This window comes from Stegodyphus dumicola, chromosome 9 (assembly GCF_044657685.1).
Source record: "Stegodyphus dumicola isolate Sdum_Otavi_A_Nest chromosome 9, ASM4465768v1".
NCBI lineage: Eukaryota > Metazoa > Arthropoda > Arachnida > Araneae > Eresidae > Stegodyphus > Stegodyphus dumicola.
Genome location: NC_140776.1, coordinates 57,231,883 through 57,250,900, shown reverse-complemented (window position 1 = coordinate 57,250,900; position 19,018 = coordinate 57,231,883). Strand labels below are relative to the sequence as shown.

Sequence of the window (19,018 nt, the reverse complement as noted above, 5' to 3'; positions counted from 1 at the left end):
AAGGAAATTTTATGAGTGAAAATTTCTTCAAAAAGAATTTTTATAGGATACGACTATTTAAAACCAGAAATACGGAAATTATAGCGGCGCAAGGAAAAACATGTCATTGCATCGGGAAATTATCATTAAACTTACAGGTAAAAGAGGAAAATCTCAAAGTATTAATTTTTGTGGTGAAAGACCTGCAACACTCTCTTATTTTAGGTATGGACTTTTTAAGGGCCGCGAGGGCCAAATTAAATTTTCAAGATAGTTCCGTGGTGTTGGAGATGGACCAGAGGGTGGTGGAACCTGTGGAGACACCTAAAGTGGACCTTAGCCATCTGAATGACCATGAAAGTAAAGCAATACAGCAAGTGGTGAGTAATTTTTCTCATTTGTTTTCAGAAAAACCAGGAAACTGCCAAATCGTGACTCACAAGATTCAATTAAATGCCGAAAAACCTTGTAGGACTAAACCGTATCGTTATGATAAACAAAAAGACCTAATCATCGAAGAACATATTCAGGAGATGTTAAAGAATAAAATAATAATGCCCATAAATAGTGAGTACGCGAGTCCAGTCGTACTATGTAGGAAAAAGAACGAGTTTCCTCCTTCGGATAAAAGGGCTTGGAGGTTTGCTATTGATTACAGAAAACTAAATAGTATTACCAAATTTCCAGTTTACCCTTTGCCGGTTATAGACAAGATCATTAGACAGATCAAATCGACAAGATATATGTCTACTTTGGACTTAACGTCTGGCTACTATCAAATAGCTATGAGACCCGAAGATATACACAAAACCGCGTTTATAACAAAATCGGGGACTTATGCATTTTTACGCATGCCCTTTGGGTTGTGTGGGGCCCCATCAACATTCCAGAGAGCTATGGACATTGTTCTAAAGCCTGTCCTAGGAAAATCAACTTTAATTTATCTAGATGATATAATTATAACGAGTAGTACGTTGGAACAACACATTAATGACCTCGAACAAGTTTTTAAATTATTAAAAGAGGCCGGTCTTACAATTAACGCCTCAAAATGCAAGTTCGCAACTAAAGAACTTAAATATCTCGGTCATAAAATTTTGCAAAAGGGTATAGAAACGCAAGATTCAAAAATAAAAGCTATTAAGAATTTCCCACCGCCCAACACCGCCAAGAAACTTTCTTCGTTCCTTGGGTTATGTTCTTACTATCGATCTTTCATAAAAGATTTCACTAATATTGTTGAACCACTCTTAGTAATCAAAAGAAAAAGGCCTAAATTTACGTGGACAGCGGAAGCTAACACAGCTTTTGAAAGATTAAAAGAAGCGCTTATTAATGCCCCTGTTTTAAAATTCCCTGAGGGGGACGAAAACCTGGAAATTGCAGCAGATGCGTCAGACTATGCGGTGGGTGCGGTTCTTATGCAAAATAACCATCTGCTGGCATTTTTTAGTAAAACATTGAATCAGACACAAAGGAATTATACAGCTACAGAAAGAGAAATATTAGCCGTATTAATGGCTGTACACAAATTTCAAGTTTATTTCGGCAAATCGCCAGTAACAGTCTTTTCGGATCATGCGGCTGTTGGTAGACTTTACTCGGGAAAAAACCTATCGCCCAGGTTAATAAGATGGGCTTTAAAACTCCAAGAATATAATATCACAATAAAATATAAACCGGGTAAGGAAAACAATGTAGCTGACGCACTTTCTCGTATAAAACTGGACGATGAAGGAAATGAACTTAAATGCGCTGTGTTGACTTCAAAAATTTTAGATTCTAGAGATACGGTTATTACTGAACTGAAAGCTGATCCTGAATTTGGAAATATCTATGCTTATTTGAAAGACCCCGAAAGCTTTGAGCATACAGATATCGATGCGATAAGAAATAGAGCAAAAAACTATGAAATAATAGATAATTTATTATTCTATACGAAAACAACAAACGAAAATCTTGAGTATAAACCAGTCATCCCAGCCTCGCTTCGATTAAGCATTTTGAAGGAGTTGCACGAAGAAAAAACAGTGGGCCACCTCGGGGTCAGAAAGACTATAAAAAGGGTACGCGAGGCGGTATATTTCCCGCAATTATACAAAATAGTAACGGCGTATGTCAGGTCCTGCAATCAATGTCAGTTAATAAATGATATTAATTACAGCCCGGCCGGGTACTTAAATAGCATTCGCGCTACATTTCCGAATGAAATTTTAGGCATAGATCTCCTTGGTCCCTTCCCCCAGAGCGAGTTAAATAAAAAATGTTTTCTTTTAGTAATAGTAGATCATTTTTCAAAATGGATAGAAATTGTTCCACTTAAACGCGCGTCAGCCAAAACAGTCGCAGATGCATTCTTACACAGATACATTTTAAAATACGGTGCACCGATAAAAGTCATTAGCGATAACGGAAAACAAATCATTAGTCAAATATTTGAAAACATATGCAATGGACTTGGCATACGCCATATCAAAATGGTTCCGTATAGACCACAGGCTAACATAGCAGAAAGAGTTAATAAAAACACAGTAAAAATAATTCGCAGTTACGTGAGCACACATCACAAGCACTGGGATGGCTACATAAATGAATTAGCTTATGCTTTAAGAACTGCACATCATGATACTACGGGAAAAACTCCAGCAGAATTATTCTTAGGCCGAAAATTAATTACGCCTTTAGATAAATTATTCTTTGTGCAACAAAGGGAGCAGGAGTTTAAACAAAAAGATGTGCAAAAGCTAATTGATCAGGCACTTAAAAGCTCGGATACGGCAAGAAATAGGCAGAAACTATATTACGATAGAAAATGCCGTGAAGCAGATTTTAAAGTTGGGGATAAAGTATTGAAGCGGAAATTTTCTTTATCAAGTGCCCCAGACAATTTTATGGCAAAGCTAGCTCCAAAGTTTGAAGGCCCCTATGTAATTCAGGAAATCAAAGGAGTAGTCTTATATCTTAAGAACGAGAGAGGGGAAATCTGTAAAGCAAGTCCCGACCAGGTGAAAAAATACTATAATCCAAATGATTTTGAAATCCTTAAAAGTTTCTTGCAGGACTCAAGTCTAAACGAAATAGAAGGGCCAGAGACAACAACTATTCCACCACCCAAGAAACAGAGAACTGAAGAGAGACCTAGCACTTCTACAACCCGGACGTCGGTATCAAAAAGAAAAAATAATTTTCAAACTCCAGCGTTTAAGAAAAACAAAAATACAGAGGAACCGGGTAAAGAAACCGTGGTAAAGAGAAAAACACCACCTACAAAGGATAGCAGGAGAAATTACACATCAAGGAGAACGCGCACACGGCCACAGAGTCAGGTGCCAGCAAGGCCGCCGTTCCGGAAACTGAAACGCCAACAGGAGGCACAAAAATACGAGGAACAGAAGAAATTCAAGAAGGACTCCAGACCGGAGGACGTCAAGACCAGCCGTCCCAGGGAGAAACGGAAAGGCCAACAACCAGACGATTACTCCGCCAAGAGGCCAGCATGTAGAGGATGCAAAAGAAAAAGTCAGGTGGACGACACTCGGAGGGCTGTAAGGAGAAGATTAACATCCATGAAACCTCTAACTTGGGACCAATTCTGCCAAAAACGAATGACGGAGTTTCAAGCATCGAAAACTCAAAGATAAGTTAAAACCTTCTATAATTTTTTTTCTGTTTTGTTCCGAAATGTTATGCATAAGTACGAAGTTCTATGTTTTGACGAAAGTCAATATGTCTCGGTTGAGACTTAGTTTTGTTTTACTTAATTTAGCTAAGGCAAAAGTATTATTTTCTTTAAGTGTAAAAGCTAAAAACAAGCATTTTCTGTTGGTCGAAAGACTAATTCTGTTATGTTAAAGCCAAAATTTGGCCGAAGATAAAAATAACTTCGTATTCTTGTATTAATAAGAATTTTAGTTTCAGTGCCGCCAGCTTGGCGAAGAATGAGTAAAGTAAAAATTTATTTTCTCTTATTCATTTTATGGTAAATTGTAAAAAGCATATGTATTAAACTTTTGTAAATGTATGTAAATACTGGAATGTTATGTAAAAGTAGAATTTAGTCTAGAAGCATAAAATTGTAGATGCTAAAAGTGAATGCTTAAAAGCAATGAAGTCAAAATTTAAGTATTAAACTGTAAAGTCATGCTTTAGAGCGAAAGCCTGCATGTTTAAAGATGAATGAGGGGGAAGTTAGAATGAATGTGTTTTGTAGGGTTCTCCACCTACATTTGAATTTTTAAGAATATTAAAGTAGCTCATTGAGTTGTAGAATGTCGAGTAAGGTGTGTCTATTTGGTCGTTGAATTCTAACAAATCATGGTGGTTAGGGGAAGTGTTGTAAGACTAAAACACGAATATTCCCGTTTGACACCACACACGGTGGAGAGCCAGGGTAAAGTTAAATTAATGCTTGAAAAATTGAATGAATGTGATGTAAGCAATAACTAAGAAAAACGAATCGTTTAAAAACAAAAATTTATTGTGTCAAGAAAGTGTAAATTATAATGTATGTAGAAAGATACTGATACTTATTCCTTCCAGATTCTGGAAGGAAAGACCAAGATTGATTGATGAAGTCCAGGAAAATTTGCTGTAAGAAGAGAGAGTTAAAACAAGCAACAGAATACAATTTGTTACATAAGATTTTTTTGTGTAAACGAGGTTCTCGCCAGTTAGTTCAGAATTAGAGAAACTTACAACAGGTCGTTTGTAGGACCTGCTTCCAAGTTTTCCAAATTCTGGCAGCGGCAAATGTAGAGTTTATATTTATTTTAACTAACATTTATTTTAAGTTTAAACTATCTTTCCTGTCAAGCCTTACTTTCCCCTGGAACTGCCAATGCCAGAATATGTAAATTTGAGTAGAACGCGCAAGCATTCAAATTATCAGCGGAAGTATTCTGATTTAAATAGAAGGAAACGAGTTCGGTGTGATATTCTTACTGCACGAGCGCGGAGGTAGTTAGCGAGAATTGAAGAACCCCGCGTTGCGGCCTAGGTGCTTGGCGGGAAGTAGTGGTAATCGTTCCAGTGAGCTTCAAGTTTGCTGAATTAGCAGCGGTATTGTAAAACGCGGTGAGTTAGTTATTTTAGAGAGCCTCGTAGTTAGAATCTTGTCTTTACTTTCTTTTCAGGTTATTATTTTTATTTGACTGCCAAGTTGGCACAGTCTGTGAGCGTCAAGAGGACGCAATTGTAATTTATTACGTTGAATAAAAAGGGACTTAAACCCTTTACAAGACTCTGTGTTTTATACAGCTTTCACAGTCACCTCTTGGTTGCGTGCAAGTTGGAGGCGTGCAACGTTATAAACTCATTGAAGTAGTTGATGATAATGTGTGTACAGCTCCAATTATGGCAGACAAAGACATTTTGGATTTGTTCAAAGCTAAAAAAATATCATCGATGCAGATTTCGACGACGAAAATGAAATGAAAAATGCAATTCCTGTTCCCACGTGATCCGAAATGAGAAACATGATGAAAAGTATGCGCAGTTATTTAGACTCACATTCCAAGGGTGAAATGAATAACATTTTAAGAATTTATTAACAATTTGATGCTAAAAAAGACAGTGCAAAGAAAACTATCAGATTATTTTCCAAAAACTCAATAAATGTTTTGTTTCCCCTAAAACTTGAAAATTTTGTATTAATTTTCATCAAGTTTTTGTGGATGTTTTTGTTTCATTGATTTTTGTTAAATAATGCATATATACACATATTTATTGTAATTGTTAATTGAATAATGTTGTTAATTAAATAAAATGTACTCTAATAAACTTAATTTTGTTAATCCTTCCCCCAATATCCTTCTTTAACACGAAAAAATATTTCAGTCCCCTCAGATTCGTGTTAAATGATTTTCACTGTATACATGATTTTTTGAAAAAGTATGCCAACCCTTTTTGTGTTAATCCTATAAATCTATCAGTTACCACATGATCATGCCAGTTTGTGATCAGCAAAAATCCATACCAGAAGCATCAGAATTTTGCTTTAAAAATTTCTGACAGAATGCTAAAAATACAGAATACAGTTAGTTTGGCCCAAATTCAAATCTCAGCAAATAGGTTGGCTACATAGAAGTTTTCATGGTTTTTCCTACATACTGCGAGGCCATTTTTCCTTAAAAAGTATTTCACAACAACATCCTTCCCTTTCCTCAAAAAATCCTCATGTGCTTTCCCATAATCAGAATAAATACACTTCATTGCTAATTTTCTATACCTCAAATAATTTCTCTGTCACTCAAAAATTCGCTTAACAAATTTTCTACATTTATCCATTCTAAAACATCATCTTTTTATACAGTCAAAAGTCGTTAATTCGGACACCCGTAATCCGGAATGATCTATAATCCGGACCTCAAAGCTAAAATATTTCTGCGCATGCGTCGCATTGACGCATGCGCATAGGCGTTTTACTCGTGCGCGCAAGACATTTACGACTGCGCATATGCATCTGCGCAAGTGCAGAATACGTTTTCGCGTGCGCGTTTAATGTATAACGGACAGTAAAAGCTAAAATTATCTAATTATCTATTTCAGTTAATGTTGATAATTGCGTTGTTCCTTAATCTTCAAATTGGATCCGGCTTATTATTTTTTGCAGACTGTAAGAGCAATTTTCTAAAAGTAAGCTTGAACTTTCGATTATGTCAAATAGAATTTCCGATGCTGGAGCTCCCAAAGGATCTAGAAAACGAAAGTATGTTTCGATGTCCATCAAACAAAAAACGAATTGCTACAAAAAATGAATAAAAGCATATCCTTTGTTTATCTAACCGTTCAGAAATCTGTTTATCAATTTCACGCTGCTCTGCGCGGGGGGGGGGGGCACGTCGCGGCGCGCAATGAACTGGAAGTTGATCTGTCAACACTATCGTTATCTTCAGGGCAGATGTTTTTATTTTAGTCGGCTTATAATTCCTTACTAAATGTAGTATTTAATTTCGATGTACTCCGTCTTTGATATGATTTAAATCAAATTCCTCGTCATTACAAATATCACGAATTCAAATCACATAGTTTTCTGGTTACAATTTTCTAATTTCGGCTATGAGTAAGGTATGCTTTACGCATCCGCGCGTTAAAAGAAATGTTTAATAAAGTAAACAAATAAATATTAGGCTTCTTTTTTGGTAAATTTGGATACCCTTTAGATCATAATTGCTCATTATTTTATAAATTACGGTTTCATATTTTTAATTTTATAATTTCTGCATGCCATCTTACCAGATTTAAACTGATGATCTATAATCTGTAAAAATCGATAATCCGGAATCGCCGAAGTCCCGACGAGTCCGGATTAAAGACTTTTGACTGTATTACATTTTTCAAACATCTGTCACAATGACTGGTGCAAACTTAGCGAGATCTCAGCTGATTTTCATGGTCAACAGAATATTTATAATAAATATGATTTACTTCAGATTTATGTCTGATATTTTTTGTTTTGAAATCTAACATGATTAGATGTAGTGATTTGATATTCAGTTTGATAACAACTAAAATGAGCTTTTTATAATTTTAGACTCGAATTTTTTCTTCCATTCATTTGGCTTTTCTACTATGAATTGCAATTTTTATGGATTCAGAATTTGCAGTTTTTATGTGTCTGTCTCAAGTAACAGAATTTTCGTGTTATCTGGAATTCTGCATTTCCTTAGGTTTTACTTTACTTGGATAACTCTGGCAGTTCTGGAACACAAGCAGCAACTAGTTTTTTCTCCATCTTTCTTCTGTTACTATATTTTACCAATTAATTCTTTGAATTGATAGTAATCTAACAGAATTAAATCTACTCAGACAGAAGCCTGGTTAATAGAACTTTTGGTTAATCTTTGGATTATGGTAACTTGGCGATTTTTTGGCCAAACTTTGGCGACCAACCCTGCTGCAGCAACCTGCTAGTTTTGTTTTGGACGCTATTTTGTTTTCACGAATTTTTTTTTTTTTTTAACTCAACATTTTTTCTAACAATCTGCTAGCCGAATTACGCTTATACTAGAACTTTTATAGAACAAAAATGCTTAATCATGACGAAGATTACGTGCGAAATCAGGAGAAAGTGCAGAATCGCAAACTGCTTGCCGCATTTTTAAGAATTGCACATACACAGTATCATCCATGTACACGTCGACCTATTTTCACTTAAAAAAACATCTCAGAATTGCACAAAAATGGCATTGCGCACACTCTTGACTTTATCCATGTACACTGCTAAAGTCCTAGCTAGTAACCTTTATCGCTTTACCAAAATGTCGCCAAACTATCTGTTACGATATTCCAAAGATTAGCCGAACTTTTTTATTTTGTCGATAAAAATGTATTTCATACACCATTTCCAGAGTATGATATTTTATGAAAGATTTTGCAAACCCATTCATAATAGTAAAAAAAATATAGACTAGTATGTTTAATATACAAAAATGAAATTTTAAACTTTAATATTTTTAAATAAACATTAATCCGAAATAATGATATACTCCTGAACTATTTGAAACATTGGTACAGTATACATTTTTATTTCCACAAAACAAAATATATATTTTTTTAAGTGACATGTAAAACATGGCATACAATGACATTTTAATGACCACATTACTGTAATTGTTTTATTGCTAAAATATGCAATAAAAGTTTAGAAGAGGAGATGTACATTAAAAACGATTTCTTTGTTAAAAACTTTTCATGCAATTTATAAAAATATACGATATTATACGAAAACAGTAAGGATATTATTAGTGTAATTTAACTAACTAAATGTAACATAATCTGAAGTTATCAAATGGTTCCGAACATACATAAAGCTCTTAAGAAAAATTTTCAAAGAGAATGATACTGCATCATTTTTAACTTATAAATGACCATGGTAAAAAGTGAAATAACAATTAACACTTACAATATTTCCTGTGGATCAGCCAATTCCATAGCTTTGTGAAATATGTGGAATGATTTTCGTAATGAATCATCATACATTTCTGGATATGTAAGATAATCAGAAGGAACTGCATCCTGGACTTCAGGATCATTGTAAAATAAATTTTCTGAAACAGAAATATTAATTCAAATGTCTGTTGTATTTTAGATGACAAAATTATAATAACTGAATAAATTAAAAAATACCTTTAACTAGATAACAGAAAAACTTTAAGAATTAAATTTATATGAACTGCCTAAGTCTACAATCATCCAATCCTAAATAACATTTTTATGCAGAAAAGAAAAACTTCATGAATAAAAATCAGATTGCAAGTAATGTTCAAAATCAACATGTACATTTATATAATAGTAACACAATATGAATATATATTCTTCACATTTTTGACAGTTTTAATGAACTTATTATTAACAAGAATGCATGTAAAAGTAATTTTCTGTACCATTTTAAGAAAATTTGTTAATTACACAACTCAATTTAAATATAAAAATATCAAATTCAAAATGAACGAAGTTATTATGAAAATTCAAGAGAAAAATTTTAATTTCTTCTAGAACGTTTACTAAAAACTGCTAGATATGCAAAATGACTTTCCTCACCCAATTCTTTCCTCCGATTAGTTTTTTCTTTATTACCATCTAAAAAATTGGTTAGTTCTAGAGTGTCAAAAGTTGCATTCTTCCTTTCTTCAGCTAAGTCCTTATTTATTTCTCTGCTACCCATTTTTTATTTCGATAATTTGTACTCCCGAAAGTTTAGCAAAATAACAAAACTACACACGTCCCCGTAATCATGACACTAAGTGTATTCATGACGTATAACATTCACCTGAAGTTAAGCCTTCGGCTAAAAATTGCGTAACGAATCACCTGACCTCAATTTTGACTTACCTGCGAAAAGTAGCCAATAAAAACCGCACTAAACCTGTTTTCATTATCATGGCCGTCTAGACAAATCATACCATTACTTAGTTCAGTCGACCATGGCTAAAGAATAGACTCGCATGCAAAACTATGATCACAGTAAAACTTTCTTTTGTTTGCGTTTCGATGATTTGCTAAGCTTATTTATTTTTACTAATCTTGCTAATGTAAGGATTAATTAATGTTCAGACTGATAACGTATATATTATAAATTGCAGACAATCAATAGGACGTTATTTAGGCCGGCCCTTCAGGATTCGGAGAACAGCCTTAGCGCCAAAAAGGGCAGAAACATCAATATTATATACTCCTATTATTACAAATCATTATTACTACTACAAATTACCGTAATTTTATTAGTTAAGAAACGTAATTTTAGTCTCGATAAAAGTATATAATTTATAGTATTTAATTTCCAAAGCCTGGCACTAGCCGTTAGAGGCGTTGACGCCTACAAGGCTGGCAGCGGTGGTCACTTTATTACGAAGGCTTCTGGATATATTTTACAGGATGATTCGCTGCTAGACCGACAAATTTAGAGGGTGTGTAGCGGGTACAGAGACGACTCTGAATCACATAGGAATGCAGGTTCCTAAATGCCGTAGTTGCGAGCTATTGTGCAAAGAAGCAGAGTAAAAGAACAGAAACAGTAACACATTAATGGGACAGAAAACGTTTTATTGAAAGGTTGTACTACAACATGTGTTCAAAACTACGACCAGAAGCAACACCTCCTAGAACTAACTCAAGGCCACGGCGCGTTTCCCAGGAGGAGGTGTGACGTCAATTTCAGTAGGGATTGCATTTCATTTAACTCTCCCCACCCAGGACTGTGGTGGGTGGATTTCCGGAGTTTTGACGGTCACTCGGTCAGAAGTCGTCCATAAATACAGTGGACATTTTCTTTCTTTTTTCAGATATTTCCATATTATAACTATTCCACTTTATTATTTGTTTTTCAAATTTTTAATATGGTTTACACATGCTGTGTACCTAACTGTAAAGGGAACTATCCAAATGGTCCTAAAGTACAGGTTTTCTCTTTTCCGAAAGAGAAAGAATTCTTAAATAAATGGATAAAGGCGGCGATTCATACAAGCAATTTCAAGCAAAAAAAATTTTCGAAGGTAAATTGCGTTTTTTTTTTTTTTTTTTTTTTTTTTTTTTTTTTTTTTTATGAATAAGTTTATACTTATCTGTGCTTTAAAAAGTGCTTCTGTGTTAAGTATGTTACAATTATCATAAACCAAAGCCAGTACATACATTTATAGAAAGTAAACATATTTAATCTTATTGTAAGTCTAATAGTGATTATATAAATATGATGACTTAATCATACTATTAATTTAATTTATAGTAGATAGTACTGTTTATCATCATGCTAATCGTTCAATCTATAGCAGATGGCATTCTTTATCATCATGCTAGTCACTTTGTAGTAAATAGCATCATTTACCAAGTTAAGTAAATTAAACAAATGTGTGACTTAAAAGTAGGATTAGATTAAATGTAGGATTAATAAAAATTCAAAATTGTAAATACATTTTGTATGTTGCAAAATGCTTGCCTTTAAATATCTCGATACATTTGTCACAGGAACAGCGTATTTATTAACATCCGAAGACCTTGAAAAATCTTGATAATATTTTTGTAACTAATACCAATTTTGTTTCTGATATCAATGCGAAAAAATACGCTATTTAAATTTTTGTGAGTTCATGCCTGATATTCTTAAAATTCACTTAATATAAAGTAAATAATTAAATATGAAGTTTTACAAAATCTTGTATTTAATTCTAGTTTAGATAATTAAATCTGATTATAACAATCTTTGCATGCAAGTGTTTCGTATTTTTTGTAAGTAAATAATTAAATTTTGGCAACTCTTTATTTGACAAAAGATTTTTCTATCTAATTAGACATGATTCTTCAAAACTAGTTACCTGTTTCACTTTATACAATTAATAGACAAGTATGATTTTGTTTCTATTAGCCGTGAAGAAACATTAACTTATATTATTTTAGCGGTCCACCAGCGGCCGAGCGGTTAAGTCGCTGAACACTGGTAGTTCGGTCCGAGGTTCGAATCCCGCGAACGGACTGGCTGCATGGGTGTTTTCGGAGTTTTCCCCCATGTGTAACGTGTATACGAGCCAGTTTCCCTTAGAAAGTCCTCATCGGAGGCATCCCTTCCCTTAGGCAGATAGCCCTCGAGGCTTTGCCGTAATTAAAATAACTTAACCTAACCTATGTTATTTTATGCTACAAATTTTAATGAAATTGAATAATGTATGCTCAGTTTAAAGCCGAAAAACTTAATGTGTAAAGATACAGACAGTTTTGAATAATTCTGAATTGACTGCAAAGACAATTTCGATGATTTTCTTCTTTCTCTTCTTTTCCTCTATTGGAACAATCCTTCCTCTTTTTAGTTGACTGACTGAAAATAAGCATATACACATTATCTAAAGTATTTCGAATTGTATAAATTATTTCGAATTGTAATGTATATTTTAGTGCATCCTAAGGGCATTATATTTTAGTCATTTTATTCGGCAGTAATAATGCAATGATAATTGTGTTTTTCATTTGCTGTGTTCAATATCCCAGTTTAGGATTTGTTACATTTGCCTTCCACATAATACTGCTAAACCATGTTATAAAATTTTCCTGTAAAGATCAGAGGTTAGCTATTTATATCTATATCAGACCTCTATCAGAGATTTGATATTTGCCATTTAAAATGCAAAATAATATTTAATTCTCTCTGTGCACCTAATGTCTCAAATAATTATGAAAACTTATTTAAATCGTTGCAAGCTTAGCGTTATTTTTTTCAAACGTGAGTATTTATTATTATTCGGCAACATATGTTAAAAATAAGATATATTACTTATATTTATCAAAGATGTTTATTAGTCAAGGCATAAATAAATTGTTGTAAGTATAATTAATACGACTCTTGACCAATAAACATCTCTGATTAATTATATTTGTTTTCAACTAATGATTTTATGTTTTCTACATGATTCCAGGTAAAATAGCTTCATAATTTAAATCAGTTAGAATTTATCTCAATTTTTCAGGATCTATATCCTGCCTTCATGTCTTAAATTGTCTTTCTGTTTAATTATTGCGTACAAATAAAATTCCGATTCATTAAGTGTGAAGTTTCTTTCGTTAACAAGAGTTACTCAGCGATTAAATTTGGTAAAATCAGTAATAACTTTTAATGGAATTAAAAATTCTAGTTATTCGTATCGAAAACATTCTAAAAATAAAAATCTCGGTTCTTCACATTCTAATGAAAGCAAAGTATTTTCCAGATTTATAAACGATGAGAATTAAATATAAAAATTTCAGTTTAATTATAAGCATGTCAAATGGACATTTAAGAAGGCGCCCTTAAAGTTGGCGAGGACGAAAGTAGAGCTACTGCAGTGACGTCACGAACTGCGCGCCGTGGCCTTGAGTTAGTTCTAGGAGGTGTTGCCAGAAGTCGTCTGGCAGGACGGACAGCGGCGCTGCATGGAATTCCTTACGTTCTGGAAGATTCCTGGCATGTCACGTATCTTCCCGGTAGATACAGATGTTCAAGCGACGAGGTCTTCAACTGAAGGAACGAACGTCTTGTATACCGGACTATTCATGTGACCCCAGAAGAAGGAGTCCATGCATGATAAGTCCAATTATCTGTCAGGCCAATGAACCGAGCCACCATGACCTATCCATCCCTGTCCAAAGGTTACGTCGACATGCCACCGGACGTTAGTTGTATCATAAGGAGGAGCCCCGTCAGCGTATTTCCAAACCCTACCCCACTTTTCAAATTTCTGACGTCACGGAAATATCGACTAGTTGCACCTGGCAAGACGCCTACCCCACTTTTGACTACTACGGCGCTCTTTCCAAAGAATTTTGCTGCTGAGTAGTGTGTTTAGGTGCTAATTGTGAGATTTTCGCAATTTAAATTATTATGAGTGGGAATTTACGCAAAATCTTTAGTGAATGGTTATTGTTTAACGCCGTAGTGTATTTGAGGAAAGAGGAGAATAATTCACTGCTGATGTATACATCAGTAAAATAAACGAAAGTGTTCGAAAAACTTATCCACATCTGAAGCCACTATACAAAAATTGTATGTGTGCCAATAAAACAATTTAAATTAAAAAAAAATTGCAGAAAACTTCAGATCAAGGAATAAGAATTGCAGTGCCTCTATGTGCTTAAAAACTTCTGCTAGCCAGGATATGTATTTATTTTCTATTCATAATTCTCTCTTATTTTCTTATTTCTTAATTCTAAATCTTACTTCTGAAGAGAAGAAGTGTTGCATCTATAGGTCGAAAAATATGGTCAATATGTTTGCAAAATCCTGTCAGTTTTGGAAAGCATTTAAATAAACTAAATAATTTGTATGTGATGCAAACAAAAATGCATTACACTATTTCATGTACTGAATAATTAATCAGGGAACAAAGTATATTGTAACGTTCCTTTATTTTGTAACCAGAGTTATTTTATGCTTGGGATCTTTACTGTCAATTTCCTCCATCCGTTTTCTCACCAGAATCCAAATGAAGTTTTTATTTTGTAAAACAAACCGTGTTTTGCCTTTTGAGGCCACATTAATAGGTTGCTAGATAAGAAAAGATTTTGTAGTCTTCAGCCTTGCATTATAATTGCTGATAGTTGAATTCCAGGCCAGTTAAGTTTTTAACCAACTTTGCATTAAATTGATTTGTGCAGCCTTTGGGCTACAAATTTATTTGAATTTAAATTTTACATTTGAACTTAATTGTTATCATAAGTTATCTTGCCACAAGTGGTTGACTGAGTCGTAAGCACAAAGTGTGCCTTCTGTTCTGTACATCTAAACTTTATAATAGAATAAAAGTATATCTTAACTTAATAAGAATATATCTAAACTTTATGATAATAACATTTAAAGACATTGAAATCAGTATCTAAGTGCTTGCCATGTAGTCAAGTTTTTATATATAAATTGTACTCTTACTTTTATTATAGAGTTTTTATTACAAAAAATTCAGATTTCTATTAGATAAAATGTTTAAGTAATGTAGAAAATTTGCATAAAATTTAAAATAAAAAGTCCACTGTTGTGTCAACATACTATTAATAAAAGTAATAATACTCAGTGAAGGTTATTCATATACAGCTGTTAGGTTGTAAGATTTACAAAATTTGAGAACTCTAAGCAATATATTCCATAATCTAAGCGACATTATATTTTTTATAGTCAGGCAAATTATGAAAATGTTATAAAAGCAATAATGAAACCTGATTTTGGTCCTGATTTGAACCTATGAATTCATGCAATTACACATCCCCATAGTTCTAATATGAGGTAAATAAGTATTTTTAGACCATGGTAATTTTGATCTCCTTAGCAAAGGAAACACCAAGAGTTTACTTCATGCTACTGAAGGGGGGGGGGAGTTTATAATAATATGCAGAGTTGACATATGAAAAAAATGTCAGGACTCATGTGATGTAATATTAAAAGCACCAGTTTTAACTATAAAAAATTCGGCTTTTTAAAAAATATTTTAAATGTTGTGCTTTCCTAACACAAAAGTAACTTTAAGAAAAACACACAATTTATCCCTCTTGCCATCAAAGCTCTGATACCTATCAAATTCGTTAAAGTTACGTGGACAGAAATGGCGGCACGTTTGAAGCTCAGTATTTAGGGTTACCAAGGTTATCATAATTTTTCATTTATCGCTCCAAAATGTCGCCAAACAAATTTCTCGCCAAAAAGGACTAATACTAAAGCTGTGCCAAAACGACGAAGCATTCTGCAGACTTTTGTGCCAAAATCAAGTTTGATAAATAGATTAATACATTTTATTGTTTCTTTTAGTGTATATATTTCAAAATTATTAAAATAACTTGAACAGTTGTTTAATTGCTTAAAACAGCAATAAAGTTCATTTATAAAGATATACAAGGAACTTCATAATTCATTGCTTTGTTGAACAACTGAAATTTACTAAATTACCTAACTTTATAATATTAAATATCTTTGTAACTGTGTTATTATGCTCTGTTTTATAAAAGCTTAACTACTTCTAAAAGCTAACTACTAACTACAAGCTTAGCTGCTTACTATTCATTTGCTATACATTAAAATATTTTCTGATTTATTTACTAAATGTATTAAGAATTTCCATACATGCTTGTGCAGTGTGAATGCTTGTTTGTGTAATGAACTTTGATTTTCATGAACGAAAAAGAAATACAATCTCCGAATAAGTACTTTTTTGTTTTCTAGTTCCTGTATTTAGCTGTAAAAGTAAATTCACTTCAAGTATGTGTCTGTGCAATTTTGACGATGTAAATGCTGAAATGTATGTATAGTAAAAACTCAACAAAAAAAATATCCGGAAAGCTCTTGAAATTTTGGATAGCCGAGCATATAAAAAATGAAATATTGTAATAAGTGAATGGAAGAATAAACTACTAGTCTAAAATCATAAAAACAGTTCATCTTATTTGTATCAACTTGATTATCAAAAGCCAATATTTAATAATATGCATGATTTTGAAAAAAATATATGCTGCTGATCTTTGGAATATGATAATGGGTGATTTTTACAATGGTTGTTATGTGAATTAAGACTGCAAGTTGAGACTTTAAATATGAACAATAGTAATCTGAAAATTTGAACTAGTAATTTTATATCCAACAATCTCTGCCAAATAACTTCCATGTTTTAAGTAATTAAAAAATATATTTTAACCACTTATTATTAATTTTATAAAGTACATTCTATAATTTAAATTTTATTTACTTTCATCTATTTTTAATGTTTGCCATTATAAATTTCATACTATGTACTTTTTTAAGATTTCATAGTTGCTAATTAAACTTCCTTTACAATTTATTTAGTTATTCTATACATACATTTATATTTTATGTAAGAAAGGGATTTATGTGCAACAGATATACAGTGAAAATCATTTAACACAAAACTGAGGGGACTGAAATATTTTTTCGTGTTAAAGAATATTGAAAAGAAAAAAAAAAAAGCATATATTCAACAAAATTAAGCTTATTAGAGTACATTTTATTTACATAGATATGTATATATGCATGTATTTAATAAAAACCAATGAAACAAAAACATCCACAAGAACTTAATGGAATTTAATACAAAATTTTCAAGTTTTTGAAAAACAGAACATTTATTGAGTTTTGGGAAAATAATCTGATATTTTTCTTTGCATTTTTTTTTTTAGCATCAAATTGTTCAATGTCAAACATTTTGTTATTCATTTTACCTTTGGAATGTGCGTCTAAATAACTGTCCATACTTTTTATGATATTCCTCATTTCGGAATGACATGGGAACAGGAACTGCATTCATTTTATTTTCGTTCCTGCATCAATGATATCTTTTTAGCTTTGAACAAACTCCAAAATAACTTTGTCTGCCATAATTGGGGCTGTACACACATTATCATAAACTACTGCAACGAATTCTTCCGATAGTACAGTAGTTCATTAATACAGAAACTTTCTAAAACATTTCATTAAGTGTCAGCTCAGTTTCAATATCCTACTTCTCCATTTCTTTCGGAGCCAAAGAATCTGATACTTTTGAGAATCGTGTGTAATGAAAATAATTTTCATTCAACCTTGGAGTCGCTGAATTCTATGCAGTGCAACATATGAGCCAAACTCGCTAATTTTTACTCACACTGCCATGTACTCATCACTGAATTCCAAAGCTAACTGATGAGAGGTGAGGTGTTTGTAGACGTGGAAGGAGAAAGTCCGTAGATAAACAAAACTGGCTCGTGTCACAGGCTATTCCGAGGGTATTTCAAAGTCAAATTAGCCTCTTTTCTACGAAACATGTGAAACCACCTCTCTTTCATTTCACACCCCGCTTAAATCTCGCCAGCAATGCCAGTGTTTTCTGTATTTTGTTCATTTCCAGAAAAGGATATCTTTCCGTGTTAAGAGAAACAAAATGCATGAAATTACATAGTACACTCAAAAGTCGTTAATTCGGACACCCATAATCCGGAATGATCTATAATCCGAACCTCAAAGCTAAAAACTTTCTGCGCATAGACGTTTACGCATGCGCGTAAGACCTTTTACGACTGCGCAAGCGCAGAATACGTTTTCGCGTGCGAGTTTTACATATAACGGACGGTATAAGCTAAAACTATCTAATTATTTCAGTTAATGGTGATGATTGCATTGTTCCTTAATCTTCGAATTGGATCCGGCTTATTATTTTTTGCAGACTGTAAGAGCAATTTTATAAAAGTAAGCTTGAACTTTCGATTATGTCAAATAGAATTTCCGGTTCTGGAGCTCCCAAAGGATCGTACAAAATGAAAGTATGTTTCGATGTCCATCAAACAAAAAGTGAAATTGCTGCAAAAAATGGATAAAGACATGAAGAAGGTGACAGAGAGGTTAGTGAAAACGAAAAAATTTCGATTGACAAATTAGTCGGTATTCTCGGCACAGCAATTAACGGGACTAGAACAGCGGAACTTTGTAACTGAACAAGAAATTATGTCTGTTTATAGAATTAGAGAAAGTATCACATAAAACGAAGCAACTTAAACAACTTACATTGAAAGAAATGCTTAATAAAGTAAACAAATAAATATTAAGCTTTTTTTTTTTGTAAATTTTGATACCCTTTAGATCATAATTGTTCTTTATTTCATAAATTACGGTTTCATATTTTTAATTTTAGAATTTCTGCATGCCATCTTACGAGATTTAAACTGTTGATCTATAATCCGAAATCGCCGAAGTCCCAACGAGTTCAGATTAACGACTTTTGACTGTAGTCTGTCGGGACTGTTGCATTATTTCGTGTTAACCGATATTTCGCGTTAAACGTATTCCACTGTATACAGATGTGTTTAGACTATGTATATACAAATAATTTTTTAAAAGGAAAATTTATAATCCTTCCAAAAATTTTTGTGCATTATGCTGCTAAAAATTGATCAGTAAATATATAAAGAAAGAAATTTAGAACCAATTTTTCAGAAAGAATAAAAATTCAAATTCAAATTAACTTGATAAAATCCTGTTTAGACTAGTAAAATCTTTTTAAATTGGAAGATATTTTTAATGATTTTACTTCCCTCTCCCTTCCATTTTCCTTTGCTA

The 19,018-nt window shown here is 32.9% G+C and overlaps 1 protein-coding gene across 1 annotated transcript in view; it reads right to left on the bottom strand.

Annotated features, from left to right (window-relative positions):
* The window catches only part of LOC118198333 (peroxisomal acyl-coenzyme A oxidase 1-like), a 95,599-nt gene extending 85,852 nt beyond the window's left edge, over positions 1–9,747 (bottom strand). The window contains exons 1-2 of the mRNA XM_085823478.1: positions 9,520–9,747; positions 8,882–9,026 (exon numbers count right to left, since the gene is read on the bottom strand). Coding sequence (XP_085679604.1) covers positions 8,882–9,026; positions 9,520–9,643 — 269 coding nt within the window. The 5' untranslated portion in view covers positions 9,644–9,747. The remainder of the gene's footprint in view (positions 1–8,881; positions 9,027–9,519) is intronic.
* Positions 9,748–19,018: the final 9,271 nt, after the last annotated feature.